Source organism: Salvelinus fontinalis, unplaced genomic scaffold (genome assembly GCF_029448725.1).
Source record: "Salvelinus fontinalis isolate EN_2023a unplaced genomic scaffold, ASM2944872v1 scaffold_0208, whole genome shotgun sequence".
NCBI classification, from domain to species: Eukaryota; Metazoa; Chordata; class Actinopteri; order Salmoniformes; family Salmonidae; genus Salvelinus; species Salvelinus fontinalis.
Genome location: NW_026600417.1, coordinates 207,559 through 223,061, shown reverse-complemented (window position 1 = coordinate 223,061; position 15,503 = coordinate 207,559). Strand labels below are relative to the sequence as shown.

At 47.7% G+C, this 15,503-nt stretch overlaps 1 protein-coding gene across 1 annotated transcript in view; it reads left to right on the top strand.

Annotated features, from left to right (window-relative positions):
- LOC129844715 (plexin-A4-like) overlaps positions 1 to 15,503 on the top strand; it is a 93,854-nt gene that overhangs the window by 13,890 nt on the left and 64,461 nt on the right. The window contains exons 5-9 of the mRNA XM_055912767.1: positions 10,732 to 10,883; positions 12,274 to 12,406; positions 13,262 to 13,398; positions 14,108 to 14,275; positions 14,398 to 14,491. Coding sequence (XP_055768742.1) covers positions 10,732 to 10,883; positions 12,274 to 12,406; positions 13,262 to 13,398; positions 14,108 to 14,275; positions 14,398 to 14,491 — 684 coding nt within the window. The remainder of the gene's footprint in view (positions 1 to 10,731; positions 10,884 to 12,273; positions 12,407 to 13,261; positions 13,399 to 14,107; positions 14,276 to 14,397; positions 14,492 to 15,503) is intronic.

Below are 15,503 nucleotides of genomic sequence, written 5' to 3'. Positions count from 1 at the left end.
CAAGATTAGACTCATCTTGATCATAGTTTTCTTTCTGCAGGACTTCAATTAGGGACAGTAACAGTAACAGCTATGTGCAATACTCAATACTCATTATTCAATACTCAATACTCATTACTCAATACTCAATACTCATTACTTAATAATCAACACTCATTAATCAATACTCAATACTCATTACTCAATACTCAATACTAAACGGTCATTGGTCATTGGTCATTGGTCATTTCTCAATACTCGATGGTCATTGTTTATTGGTCATTTCTCAATTCTCAATACTCAATACTCAATGGTCATTGGTCATTGGCCATTACTCATTACTCATTGGTCATTACTCATTACTCATTGCTCAATACTCATTGCTCATCCCAATGTGTTAGTCTGCTTACACACACAACCTGTCAGTGCTGATAGAACTCCACATCTGGCTGCTACTGAGGGATCAGCCACACACATGTTTAACCCAGTGAGCTAGGCTAAGAGCGCCCAGTCACCCTGTTTATCACTCACCTCAGAACAGATGAACACACACCCGTTTAACTGTTCCTGTTCTCCAGCAGGGTTAGCCCTGTGTTAGCCCTGTGTTAGCCCTGTGTTAGCCCTGTGTAGATTGATGGATGATGGATGGATGGTGGATGGATGGATGGATGGATGGTGGGTGAATGGTGGATGGATGATGGATGGATGGATGGTAGATGGATGGCTGGATGGATGGATGAGGGATAGATGGATGGATGGATGGATGGATGGATGGATGGTGGATAGATGGATGGATGGTGGATGGATGGTAGATGGATGGATGGTAGATGGATGGATGGCTGGGTGGTAGATGGATGTCTGGATGGATGGATGGTAGATGGATGGCTGGATGGATGGATGAGGGATAGATGGATGGATGGATGGTAGATGGATGGCTGGATGGATGGATGAGGGATGGATGGATGGATGGATGGTGGATGGATGGATGGATGGATGGATGGTGGATAGATGGATGGATGGTAGATGGATGGATGGTAGATGGATGGATGGATGGATGGATGGCTGGATGGATGGCTGGCTGGGTGGTAGATGGATGTCTGGATGGATGGATGGTAGATGGATGGATGGATGGTAGATGGATGGATGGATGGATGGTAGATGGATGGCTGGATGGATGGATGAGGGATAGATGGATGGATGGATGGATGGATGGATGGATGGATGGTGGATGGATGGATGGATGGTGGATAGATGGATGGATGGTGGATGGATGGTAGATGGATGGATGGTAGATAGATGGATGGATGGATGGATGGATGGATGGATGGAAGGCTGGATGGCTGGGTGGTAGATGGATGGATGGATGGATGGTAGATGGATGGATGGATGGATGGATGGATGGATGGCTGGGTGGTAGATGGATGTCTGGATGGATGGATGGTAGATGGATGGATGGTAGATGGATGGATGGCTGGGTGGATGGATGGTAGATGGATGGATGGATGGTAGATGAATGGATGGCTGGTAGATGGATGGATGGTAGATGGATGGATGGCTGGATGGATGGTAGATGGATGGCTGGATGGAGGGATAGATGGATGGATGGTAGATGGATGGCTGGATGGATGGAGGATAGATAGATGGGTGGATGGTGGATGGATGGAGGATAGATAGATGGATGGATGGCTGGATGGATGGGGATAGATGGATGGATGGTGGATGGATGGCTGGATGGATGGAGGATAGATAGATGGATGGTGGATAGATGGGGATAGATGGGTGGATGGTGGATGGATGGGGATAGATGGATGGATGGTGGATGGATGGATGAGGGATAGATGGATGGAGAACACACTCTGTCACCCAGGGGAGAACACACACTGTCACCCAGGGGAGGACACACACTGTCACCCAGGGGAGGACACACACTGTCACCCAGGGGAGGACACACACTGTCACCCAGGGGAGGACACACACTGTCACATCGTTAGAGTGACTGCTGATGGTGTCGACATATACGTTATGAACACAAGACACACTGTCGCCCTCTGGCCGCTGATAGACACCTCTCATTTGGACAAGATTAGACTCATCTTGATCATAGTTTTCTTTCTGCAGGACTTCAATTAGGGACAGTAACAGTAACAGCTATGTGCAATACTCAATACTCATTATTCAATACTCAATACTCATTACTCAATACTCAATACTCATTACTTAATAATCAACACTCATTAATCAATACTCAATACTCATTACTCAATACTCAATACTAAACGGTCATTGGTCATTGGTCATTGGTCATTTCTCAATACTCGATGGTCATTGTTTATTGGTCATTTCTCAATTCTCAATACTCAATACTCAATGGTCATTGGTCATTGGCCATTACTCATTACTCATTGGTCATTACTCATTACTCATTGCTCAATACTCATTGCTCATCCCAATGTGTTAGTCTGCTTACACACACAACCTGTCAGTGCTGATAGAACTCCACATCTGGCTGCTACTGAGGGATCAGCCACACACATGTTTAACCCAGTGAGCTAGGCTAAGAGCGCCCAGTCACCCTGTTTATCACTCACCTCAGAACAGATGAACACACACCCGTTTAACTGTTCCTGTTCTCCAGCAGGGTTAGCCCTGTGTTAGCCCTGTGTTAGCCCTGTGTTAGCCCTGTGTAGATTGATGGATGATGGATGGATGGTGGATGGATGGATGGATGGATGGTGGGTGAATGGTGGATGGATGATGGATGGATGGATGGTAGATGGATGGCTGGATGGATGGATGAGGGATAGATGGATGGATGGATGGATGGATGGATGGATGGATGGTGGATAGATGGATGGATGGTGGATGGATGGTAGATGGATGGATGGTAGATGGATGGATGGCTGGGTGGTAGATGGATGTCTGGATGGATGGATGGTAGATGGATGGCTGGATGGATGGATGAGGGATAGATGGATGGATGGATGGTAGATGGATGGCTGGATGGATGGATGAGGGATGGATGGATGGATGGATGGATGGTGGATGGATGGATGGATGGATGGATGGATGGATGGTGGATAGATGGATGGATGGTGGATGGATGGTAGATGGATGGATGGTAGATGGATGGATGGATGGATGGATGGATGGCTGGATGGCTGGGGGGTAGATGGATGGATGGTAGATGGATGGATGGATGGATGGATGGATGGCTGGCTGGGTGGTAGATGGATGTCTGGATGGATGGATGGTAGATGGATGGATGGATGGTAGATGGATGGATGGATGGATGGTAGATGGATGGCTGGATGGATGGATGAGGGATAGATGGATGGATGGATGGATGGATGGATGGATGGATGGTGGATGGATGGATGGATGGTGGATAGATGGATGGATGGTGGATGGATGGTAGATGGATGGATGGTAGATAGATGGATGGATGGATGGATGGATGGATGGATGGATGGATGGAAGGCTGGATGGCTGGGTGGTAGATGGATGGATGGATGGATGGTAGATGGATGGATGGATGGATGGATGGATGGATGGATGGATGGATGGATGGATGGATGGCTGGGTGGTAGATGGATGTCTGGATGGATGGATGGTAGATGGATGGATGGTAGATGGATGGATGGCTGGGTGGATGGATGGTAGATGGATGGATGGATGGTAGATGAATGGATGGCTGGTAGATGGATGGATGGTAGATGGATGGATGGCTGGATGGATGGTAGATGGATGGCTGGATGGAGGGATAGATGGATGGATGGTAGATGGATGGCTGGATGGATGGAGGATAGATAGATGGGTGGATGGTGGATGGATGGGGATAGATTGGTGGATGGATGGCTGGATGGATGGAGGATAGATAGATGGGTGGATGGTGGATGGATGGGGATAGATGGATGGATGGTGGATGGATGGCTGGATGGATGGAGGATAGATAGATGGGTGGATGGTGGATGGATGGGGATAGATGGATGGATGGTGGATGGATGGATGAGGGATAGATGGATGGAGATAGATGGATGGGGATCCCCAGCCTGGGGAGGAGGACAGCAGATGGTTAGAGATTGGAGATGGAGGGACAGAGGATGGATAGAGTAGCCACTTTGGATTGGCCCTGAGAAATGATGGGAGGATGATAGAACGGGAGAGGAGGAGGGGAAATCCCCCTCTATCTCTCTCCAGGGAAGAGGGCTAGTATGCTCTGAGCTGTTCAGTGTAACCTGGCTCAGTGTGGTGACCTGGTTCAGTGTGGTGACCTGGCTCAGTGTGGTAACCCAGCTCGGTGCGGTGACCTGGCTCAATGTGGTGACCTGGCTCAGTGTGGTGACCTGGCTCGGTGTGGTGACCTGGCTCAATGTGGTAACCTGACTCAGTGTGGTAACCTGGCTCAATGTGGTGACCTGGCTCAATGTGGTAACCTGGCTCAGTGTGGTGACCTGGCTCAGTGTGGTGACCTGGCTCAGTGTGGTGACCTGGCTCAGTGTGGTGACCTGGCTCAGTGTGGTGGCCTGGCTCAGTGTGGTGACCTGGCTCAGTGTGGTGACCTGGCTCAGTGTGGTGACCTGGCTCAGTGTGGTGACCTGGCTCAGTGTGGTGGCCTGGCTCAGTGTGGTGACCTGGGTAACCTGGCTCAGTGTGGTGACCTGGCTCAGTGTGGTGACCTGGCTCAGTGTGGTGACCTAGCTCAGTGTGGTGGCCTGGCTCAGTGTGGTGACCTGGCTCAGTGTGGTGACCTGGCTCAGTGTGGTGACCTGGCTCAGTGTGGTGACCTGGGTAACCTGGCTCAGTGTGGTGAAGTTATAACTTGAAATAATCAAGGCAAACTTTGCCTTCTCTGACTCTCACTTCCACTGAAACTGGACTGGGCCTGTCATCAACCTGGATATGAATAATATATTATATAAATTAACTAATAAAGTCCCAATTTTGAAAAACTACAAAAACACAGCAACAGGCCCAGTATTTCATATCAAGTGAATGAATGACAACACAACATGTTTTTTTGTATGGCTTTACTCGCTGTTCACAGAGGTCTGTTGGCATGGTGATGAGTTTCAATGCGTTGTCTAGTAAGAGGCGAAGTGGTAGGAACCGTGTCTAGTAAGAGGCGAAGTGGTAGGAACCGTGTCTAGTAAGAGGCGAAGTGGTAGGAACCGTGTCTAGTAAGAGGCGAAGTGGTAGGAACCGTGTCTAGTAAGAGACGAAGTGGTAGGAACCGTGTCTAGTAAGAGACGAAGTGGTAGGAACCGTGTCTAGTAAGAGACGAAGTGGTAGGAACCGTGTCTAGTAAGAGACGAAGTGGTAGGAACCGTGTCTAGTAAGAGACGAAGTGGTAGGAACCGTGTCTAGTAAGAGGCGAAGTGGTAGGAACCGTGTCTAGTAAGAGACGAAGTGGTAGGAACCGTGTCTAGTAAGAGACGAAGTGGTAGGAACCGTGTCTAGTAAGAGACGAAATGGTAGGAACCGTGTCTAGTAAGAGACGAAGTGGTAGGAACCGTGTCTAGTAAGAGGCGAAGTGGTAGGAACCGTGTCTAGTAAGAGACGAAGTGGTAGGAGCCGTGTCTAGTAAGAGGCGAAGTGGTAGGAACCGTGTCTAGAAAGAGGCGAAGTGGTAGGAACCGCGTCTAGTAAGAGGCGAAGTGGTAGGAACCGTGTCTAGTAAGAGGCGAAGTGGTAGGAACCGTGTCTCGTAAGAGGCGAAGTTGTAGGAACCGTGTCTAGTAAGAGGCGAAGTGGTAGGAACCGTGTCTAGTAAGAGACGAAGTGGTAGGAACCGTGGCTAGTAAGAGATGAAGTGGTAGGAACCGTGTCTAGTAAGAGGCGAAGTGGTAGGAACCGTGTCTAGTAAGAGACGAAGTGGTAGGAACCGTGTCTGGTAAGAGGCGAAGTGGTAGGAACCGTGTCTAGTAAGAGGCGAAGTGGTAGGAACCGTGTCTAGTAAGAGACGAAGTGGTAGGAACCGTGTCTAGTAAGAGACGAAGTGGTAGGAACCGTGTCTAGTAAGAGACGAAGTGGTAGGAACCGTGTCTAGTAAGAGGCGAAGTGGTAGGAACCGTGTCTAGTAAGAGACGAAGTGGTAGGAACCGTGTCTAGTAAGAGACGAAGTGGGTGGAACCGTGTCTAGTAAGAGACGAAGTGGTAGGAACCGTGTCTAGTAAGAGACGAAGTGGTAGGAACCGTGTCTAGTAAGAGACGAAGTGGTAGGAACCGTGTCTAGTAAGAGGCGAAGTGGTAGGAACCGTGTCTAGTAAGAGACGAAGTGGTAGGAACCGTGTCTAGTAAGAGGCGAAGTGGTAGGAACCGTGTCTAGTAAGAGACGAAGTGGTAGGAACCGTGTCTAGTAAGAGACGAAGTGGTAGGAACCGTGTCTAGTAAGAGGCGAAGTGGTAGGAACCGTGTCTAGTAAGAGGCGAAGTGGTAGGAACCGTGTCTAGTAAGAGACGAAGTGGTAGGAACCGTGTCTAGTAAGAGACGAAGTGGTAGGAACCGTGTCTAGTAAGAGGCGAAGTGGTAGGAACCGTGTCTAGTAAGAGACGAAGTGGTAGGAACCGTGTCTAGTAAGAGGCGAAGTGGTAGGAACCGTGTCTAGTAAGAGGCGAAGTTGTAGGAACCGTCTAGTAAGAGGCGAAGTGGTAGGAACCGTGTCTAGTAAGAGACGAAGTGGTAGGAACCGTGTCTAGTAAGACGCGAAGTGGTAGGAACCGTGTCTAGTAAGAGACGAAGTGGTAGGAACCGTGTCTAGTAAGAGACGAAGTGGTAGGAACCGTGTCTAGTAAGACGCGAAGTGGTAGGAACCGTGTCTAGTAAGAGACGAAGTGGTAGGAACCGTGTCTAGTAAGAGACGAAGTGGTAGGAACCGTGTCTAGTAAGAGACGAAGTGGTAGGAACCGTGTCTAGTAAGAGGCGAAGTGGTAGGAACCGTGTCTAGTAAGAGACGAAGTGGTAGGAACCGTGTTTTAATTAATTAATGTTTTTATATGTCTAATCAATTTAGCGTTTAGAACGACAAGGCAAAAGCAATCAGAATCAAATGAAAATGCTTATTTTAGCTAAGTAAAATTATACGACAGTAAATCACTGATACTCAAGTGATTGCCGTTTCCCACAAAATCCCCACAGGACCGTGAAAATCTAGGCATTCAGAGCTTTGCTAGGTGTTAAATGTGAGTTTTTCCACTAGCTGGTTTGAACACCCAGTTACTGTACGTCTTCACCTCAATTCTTCCTTTCTGCTACGTTTAAACATCAGTAGCTGACCAATAGTATTTGCGTTTCACTCATAAATTCTGATTTAACATGTTGTATTTGTAACACATTTAGGTACATATCTACCGCTGTGGCTGCACTATTTTTGGCTTCGCTGTCCTCTCCGTCTACTCTTTTACCCGCTAACCGGGTTGTGGCGTCTTCCTCTTGCCGGTCTAGCACTTCGATGTTAGCATCGGTGCCACTGGTACTAGTACTAATACTACCGAATAAGTCGGTTTGTTTTTTATATTTACTTGCATTTGAGTGAAGACTTTTGACTCTTTTGTCTCTTAACTTTTCAGCACCACCCTTACGTTTTTTACTCTGCGTTTCCATTTTCTATTGTAGCTCGTTTTCGAGCTGTCAGTGTCAATGTGAGTGTGAGTGAGACAAAGGGGGCGTGGCTAAGGGTTGCATAGACATTCGTTTGGAATAGACCAACGGGCCTGGAGGAAAGGGGGGGGTTGGCCCGTGTCGCTCAACCTTCTGCCAACTTTTTAATTAGTAGTAAAAACTGTATAAGGCAGGCGGCCCAACGGTCCAGAGGTTGACCAGCCCACCGGCCGGTGGCCAGTCCGCTACTGTCCTGGTCTGAATCTAGCATAGATTTATCCTCTGTTCTGTCTGTGCATAATGCCTTGCCTGGCTGTAACAGAAGCATATTGTAGCCCTCTCACGTACCCATAACACTGTCACTCTGTGATGATGGGGGGCTTTTTAAGGCCCCTCAGCCCAGCCCTCGGCCCCTAATGCATTCTGATGCTGCTCATTACAGTGACATCCTCCATGAATAATCATCACTCCTTCCCCAGATAGAGAAGAGAGACAGAAAGCGAGAGAGTGATTTAGTATTTGACTCCACCAACCGTCAATTAGCTTGTCAAAGACACAAATCTAATCAACTGCTCATCCCGCTAATGAAAAGAGACCCATCATCTCTCTCTCTCTCTCTCTCTCCCTCTCTCTCTCTCGCTCTCTCTCTCTCTCTCTCTCTCTCTCTCTCTCTCTCTCTCTCTCTCTCTCTCTTTCTCTCCCACCGTCTCTCTCTCCTCCGTGCTAGCTGGAAAAGATCCATAATGCATTGCAGTGTCTGTTAATTGCATGCATTGTGTTGCAGTAGATTGTTCCCACAGGGTTTCCCTATTCCATCACCACATCAGCAGGGGACAGACTATATGATTTCAGGACCAGTGACAGTTAGTTGATGTACTGTCTATTATGAACTGCGGCCGAGCCAGTCATGCAGTGAGATAACACTGCACCACCCTCCACTTTATTTTCCCATTGGCTGGCGGTTACTTTTTCAGCGTCTGTAATTGGACAGCACTGTATCCGTATAGCAACACCAACCCACTGAACTCATCAGTATAGTTTGTACCAAGGGTCTGGCGTACCTGATACCTCACTGTATTCTGACCATGCCTTGATGTATGTAGATAGGGATATAAGCTAAGTTGTCAGTATTCACAACTGTCCCTAAATACTTAGCTAAATAGATATGGATTGCCACAAGACGCTGTTTCTCTCTCTCTCTCTCTCTCTCTCTCTCTCTCTCTCTCTCTCTGTCTCTCTCTCTCTCTCTCTCTCTCTCTGTCTCTCTCTCTCTCTCTCACTCACTCACTCACTCACGCACTCACTCACTCACTCACTCACTCACTCACTCACTCACTCACACACACACACACACACACACACACACACACACACACACACACACACACACACACACACACACTTTGGCGACTGTACCTCCATTCCCCTGAGAGGGGCCCTAGCCTGTCAGTGAGGAATGCCCTCCACAGAGCATTGATAATGAGACCTCTAACCCCAGTGGGAGATCACTATTTGGCAGGGGAGAATGACACAGCACAAAGCTATTAATTAATGATTGCTCTGCTTTCCCATTGGGACCTGAAGGTGCTTTATTTGGCAGAGATGGATTGGAGGTCCTGGACAGTGTGTCCATTTCATACATTCAGCAGCTGGCCTCTGAGACAAAAACTATTAGGGGCCAACACTAATCAATCTGTTAAAACTTGGATAAATGTCTGCTACAGTGGAACATCTAACAGATCAATATATCAGGAAGGTGATCAGAATAACTGTTGACACCTCCCAACTCTCCTTTATGAGTTAGTCACGCTGTGTGTAGACCAACTCTCCTTTATGAGTTAGTCACGCTGTGTGTAGACCAACTCTCCTTTATGAGTTAGTCACGCTGTGTGTAGACCAACTCTCCTTTATGAGTTAGTCACGCTGTGTGTAGACCAACTCTCCTTTATGAGTTAGTCACGCTGTGTGTAGACCAACTCTCCTTTATGAGTTAGTCACGCTGTGTGTAGACCAACTCTCCTTTATGAGTTAGTCACGCTGTGTGTAGACCAACTCTCCTTTATGAATTAGTCATGCTGTGTGTAGACTGTTCAATGGTTCTCACGCTGTCTCTCCCTCTCTCTCTTTCGCTCTCCCTCTCTCTCTCTCTCCTCTCTCTCTCTCTCTCTCTCTCTCTCTCTCTCTCTCTCTCTCTCTCTCTCTCTCTCTCTCTCTCTCTCTCTCTCTCTCTCTCTCTCTCTCTCTCTCTCTCTCTCTCTCTCTCTCTCTCTCTCTCTCTCTCTCTCTCTCTCTCTCTCTCTCTCTCTCTCTCTCTCTCTCTCTCTCTCTCTCTCTCTCTCTCTCTCTCTCTCAAACACTGGGTTGCACACACCTAATCCCTCATATGAGATCTGCCCGGGCATAGCCTTGGCAGCGGGCCGCGGCTGGCATGATGACCTCACCCGGCCAAAACGGGGCGAGCGCAGGGAATAGCTTAATCTAATTGGCTGGCAGCAGATCGGCGTTATCGCGCGCCATTGGGAAGCTTCTTCATGACAGCCATGCTGAGTGGGTTTTTAATCAGGCCGGTTAACAAGCCCTCTAACTAAGACCCTACACTCCGCCCTGGAGATAGCACTGTACTGCTTCTGATCCAGATTAAGGTTGCGTCCCAAATGCTACTCTCTGGTCCAAAGTAGTGCACTATATATGGAATAGGGTGCCATTTGGGATGCAAGCCCAGACCCTTGTGTTTTACACCAAAGTCAGATGAATTAGGAATATACTGTAGAGTTATCATCATGTGAAGGAGAGGGGGTTTCATACTCTAACGCACTTTAACGCACTGCATTATGGGCCTTCTCACTAATTGGGCTGCATGGAGAGACAGACAGCTGCTGTCATTAATATAGTTATCAGCAACACAGTGTCATTCAGAAAGATTTATGACACTAGATTTTTGACTGTAATAACAGCAGTGCTGCTAAACACCATCCTAACCAACTGGATCATGAATCTCCTCTCCCCTGTAACAGTTCCCCAGGTCAGGTCGTTGCTGCAAATGACAATATGACCTGGTGAAGTAAACTCTTAGGAAGTTGGCGTCACGACGCTAAGCTATCAGCCTGTCTATTGTTGTTGATAATAAGTATTCCTGTTTTGTCTTTCTTTTGCCAGATCACTCCGCTGCGGGGGCCTCGGGAAGGGGGCACCCTAGTAACCATCCGGGGGGAGAACCTGGGCCTGGACTTCAGTGAGATCCAGGGGAACGTCAGGGTGGCCGAGGTGGACTGTACCCCCGTCCGCGAGGGATACATCCCGGCAGAACAGTGAGTACACGGTCACAGTCATTCCAAATCACAGGCTGACCACAGACCCGGTGCAAACTCTTAGACATAAGGTCATCTGAGTCATACACAGTCACTACCGAACCACAGTCACGTTCTCTCTGACCGCACCTCAACCACACCTCAACCACAGAACAACCCCACAGGCATAGGGTCATGTGATTCAGTGAGCCTGAGAGAGTGTGACTGGGAGGTGACTAAAGCAGGAAGCAGAAACAAGGTGTGCTGTACAGTCAGTCACTAAGATACCAGAGTAAGTGGAGAGGCTTGGTGGAAGGTCAAAGTCACATCTCAAAGTTGGCATTTAGATTGTGATGTGTTTGGACAAGAGAAAGGCCACGTCAGATCATAACAGACCATCCTAATCAAGATTTCACACACCACACACACACACACACACACACACACACCACAACACACACACACACACACACACACACACACACACACACACACACACACACACACACACACACACACACACACACCACACACACAGACACACACACACACACACCTTTATCAAGTGAGCTCTCCATTGAACTCCACTAGACAGTTTGCTGCAGTGGTGTTGTGTGAGTTGATTCTGCTGTGCAGCACTGATTTTAAACCATCCAGCAGAGAGGGGCTTTATGAGAACCCACCTAATCCCAGGTTAAGACTTGAATATAATAATGTGTTATCTGGCAGGGATTTGGAGGCCCCATGCTGCCAACTCCCTGCCAAAACCTCCATTCATATTCATATGACCTTAACAAGCCTTCCTTCTCTATTCACCACCTCAGTATTCACTACCTCAGCATTCCTATAGAGGGGCTGGGGAAGAAATGTGTAAGTGTGAAGAGCTGGGTTTGGTGAAAAGCCGCTTTTAAACACTTTTAGCAGTTTCAGTTCATTTGATGTGTGGCACTGACCTGTCATTGTGTTAAAGGTGTGGGTTAGACTTTGTTACATTTTTCAACTTAAATGTCTATTCTGTATTAAAATCATGAGAATGAGGAAATTAAGCAATTCTCTGTGTGTGTGTGTGTGTGTGTGTGTGTGTGTGTGTGTGTGTGTGTGTGTGTGTGTGTGTGTGTGTGTGTGTGTGTGTGTGTGTGTGTGTGTATGTGTGTGTGTGTGTGTGTGTATGTGTGTGTGTGTGTGTGTGTGTGTGTGTGTGTGTGTGTGTGTGTGTGTGTGTGTGTGTGTGTGTGTGTGTGTGTGTGTGTGTGTGTGTGTGTGTGTGTGTGTGTGTGTGTGTGTGTGTGTGTGTGTGTGTGTGTGTGTGTGTGTGTGTGTGTGTGTGTGTGTGTGTGTGTGTGTGTGTGTGTCTGTACATAACTGCATCGTAGAAGCATAATGAATCATCAACACTTCCTCCTGTTTGTAGGATAGTGTGTGAGATGGCGGTGGCAACGCCGAGCCAGTTCGCCAACTACGTGGAGGTGTGTGTGGGGGGTGTGGGGGTCAGAGAGTGTCCCAAAGAGTTCAGGGCCGTATACTCCAAGTACTACTACTTCGTGGTGAGTAATGTCTTTCAGACCAACAGATATGATGGATGTGTGTGTCTGCCATATGAAGCATAGAGAACATACTGTTTATTTTTATGTTTTTTTTGGGCTGGAAAAGGTCATTATAGAATATAGATTATAGAATGTATGTAGTTCACTTAGTTAGTGATCTAGCAATCTCTAGGCTATGTAATTGATTTAATTCTGACATTGTATTCTATCTAGACTCTGTTGTTTGTATGTTTTCACTGTGTCCTAAGAGCTGTACTCATCACTTCCCTACATAGAACACTAGTGTGAGGAGACAGGCAGTTCTTAATGACTCCAGGGGGAAAATGGACCAGGGAGGGCCATAAAATCTGCTTTCCCCCCCCCCCCCCCCCCCCCCACACACACACACACACACACACACACACACACACACACACACACACACACACACACACACACACACACACACACACACACACACTCCTCACTCTCCCCGTGTACACACTGTATCAAGCATTAAGAGCATGTCTCTCACCCACTGAAATACAACCTAATCGTTACCAATATGTGCTTATTTTATGCAGCGATATCATTTTAACACACACACACATTAAGGGGAGCTTTATTTCTTAACAGGCCCATATAACAGGATTACATCATGTTAGGTTAGATGTCGTACCATGAAAACACACTGATTATAAGATTATTATGAGATTATTATGAGATTTCGACAGAGCAGATAAACTGTTGCGAGATTTATACTTAAACTCCTCCGCTTGCTCCTGTTCTGTTCTCTCACTGCGATGTGATTGGTTGACATGATTTTTATCGACGCATCTGATTGGACGATCTTTGACCTTGACCTTTGATCCCTAGGTCACCAGACTGATCAGCCTGAAGCCCAGCCGAGGGCCCGTCTCCGGGGGAACCATCGTCAACATCACCGGTAGCAACCTGGATGCCGGGAGCAACGTGTCCATCATGTTCAAGGACCAGAAGTGCACCTATCACAGGTAGGCAGGCGGGAGGGGCCAATCAGATTATTGGCCAATAACATTATCTATCACAATTATCTCTGAGTCTGATTTGTTTGTCACTCAAGAGTGGACCAGGGACATTGATTTTTGTACAGAGTGAAAGAGCGAGAGAGAGAGAAAGTGAGAGAGGGGGGGGGGGTCACATTTAGGCAATCAGATTATCTATCACATCTATTCACATCTATCTCTGAGTCTGATCTTCTGTCACTCGAAAGGCAATCAGCTGTGCATGTTGTCATCCTCTGGCCCTGTGGTCAAAATCCATTAAGACTTCTGAAAGACTTCCTGATCCCTAATCAATAACGTCTATAAAAATCAGACCGTGCCGATGGCGCCATGAGAACCCCCAATAAAGCTAAAGGACGAGATCCCTGCTGCCTGGCAGAGACATGTCTTGAGGAAAAAAGCCCAAACATTCCTAAACTTAGAAAAGTGTCTTTGATTCTACTGTTGTTATTGTTGATTTGGAGAAGGATTCTGGGAAGTTTTCATATGAACACCTGATGACATTTCCCCTTCATTGTTATATTCAGATGCTCCGTAGTCTAGTCCATTATCAAAACGTCAGCTACATTGTAGCATAAGTTGGTTACAGGTCATAGTTGTACTTTAAGGTAGTAGTAGGGCAGACCGGTGAGACCATTGAGGTAAAATACTTCTCTCTCTCTCTCTCTCTCTGCCATAGGAGGGGCGGCCAGTGGATCACGTGTCGCTCCCAAGCCTCGCTGCAAGGATATGGAAACGTCAGTGTGTCAGTGACAGTGGACAAGGCCCGCATCCAGAAAGACTTGAAGTTTGAGTACGTGGAGGACCCCACTATCATCAAGCTGGAACCTGAGTGGAGCATCTTCAGGTGAGACGACAGGGGAGCAGGAAATGGGACCATTCGGGCATTTATAAAAGCCAATCAAAAGTGTGAGTGTGTGACCAAGCAAGCCATGGTGCTGCTCCCTCTCTCCCCTCTCTCTACCACAGTGGGCACACACCTGTGACCGTGACCGGCACCAACCTGGACATCATACAGAGCCCCCTCATCAGAGCCAAGTACAACGGTCGAGAGACAGTCAACGTGAGTAGAACCCTCAACCCCTCAGCCCGGGCATGGTCAATGAGAGGTCAAAGACACCAACGGTCAATAGCCTCAACCCTTTACACACTCGTGGGAGCTAAGGTCAAATCCCAACAGGAAACCATTGAAAATCCTCCAGATATGTTTTCTGGAACAGAGAGCGATGTATGGCCAAGGAATGCACTCATAGAACAGAGACACGAAGAGGTTGTATTACAGTAGATTCCAATAAAACAGAGAAAGCCCTGTTTCTCTGTATTCCTCCACCCCTGAGAGAAAGACCTGTTTTCCCTGTATCTCCACCCCTGACAGAAATACCTGTTTTCCCTGTATCTCCACCCCTGACAGAAATACCTGTTTTTCCTGTTTCTCCACCCCTGAGAGAAAGACCTGTTTTCCCTGTATCTCCACCCCTGACAGAAAGACCTGTTTTCCCTGTATCTCCACCCCTGACAGAAATACCTGTTTTCCCTGTATCTCCACCCCTGACAGAAAGACCTGTTTTCCCTGTATCTCCACCCCTGACAGAAAGACCTGTTTTCCCTGTATCTCCACCCCTGAGAGAAATACCTGTTTTCCCTGTATCTCCACCCCAGACAGAAAGTCCTGTTTCCGTGTATCCCTCCACCCCAAAAAAATAAATCCCTGTATCCCTCCACTCCAGACAGATTTATTTCCCCTGTATCCCTCCACCCCAGACAGAAACCCCTGTTTCCCTGTATCCCTCCACCCCAGACAGAAAACCCTGTTTCCCAGTATCCCTCCACTCCAGACAGATTTTTTCACCCTGTATCCCTCCACTCCAGATTATGTTTCCCTGTATCCTTCCACCCTAGACAGAAAGCCCTGTCACCCTGTATCCCTCCACCCCAGATTATGTTTCCCTGTATCCTTCCACCCCAGAAAAAAAACATGGTTCCCTGTTTCTCTCCACCCCAGAAAAAAGAAATCCTAGTCTCCCTTCACCCCAGAAAAATAAATCCCTGTTTCGCTGTATCCCTCCACCCAAGAC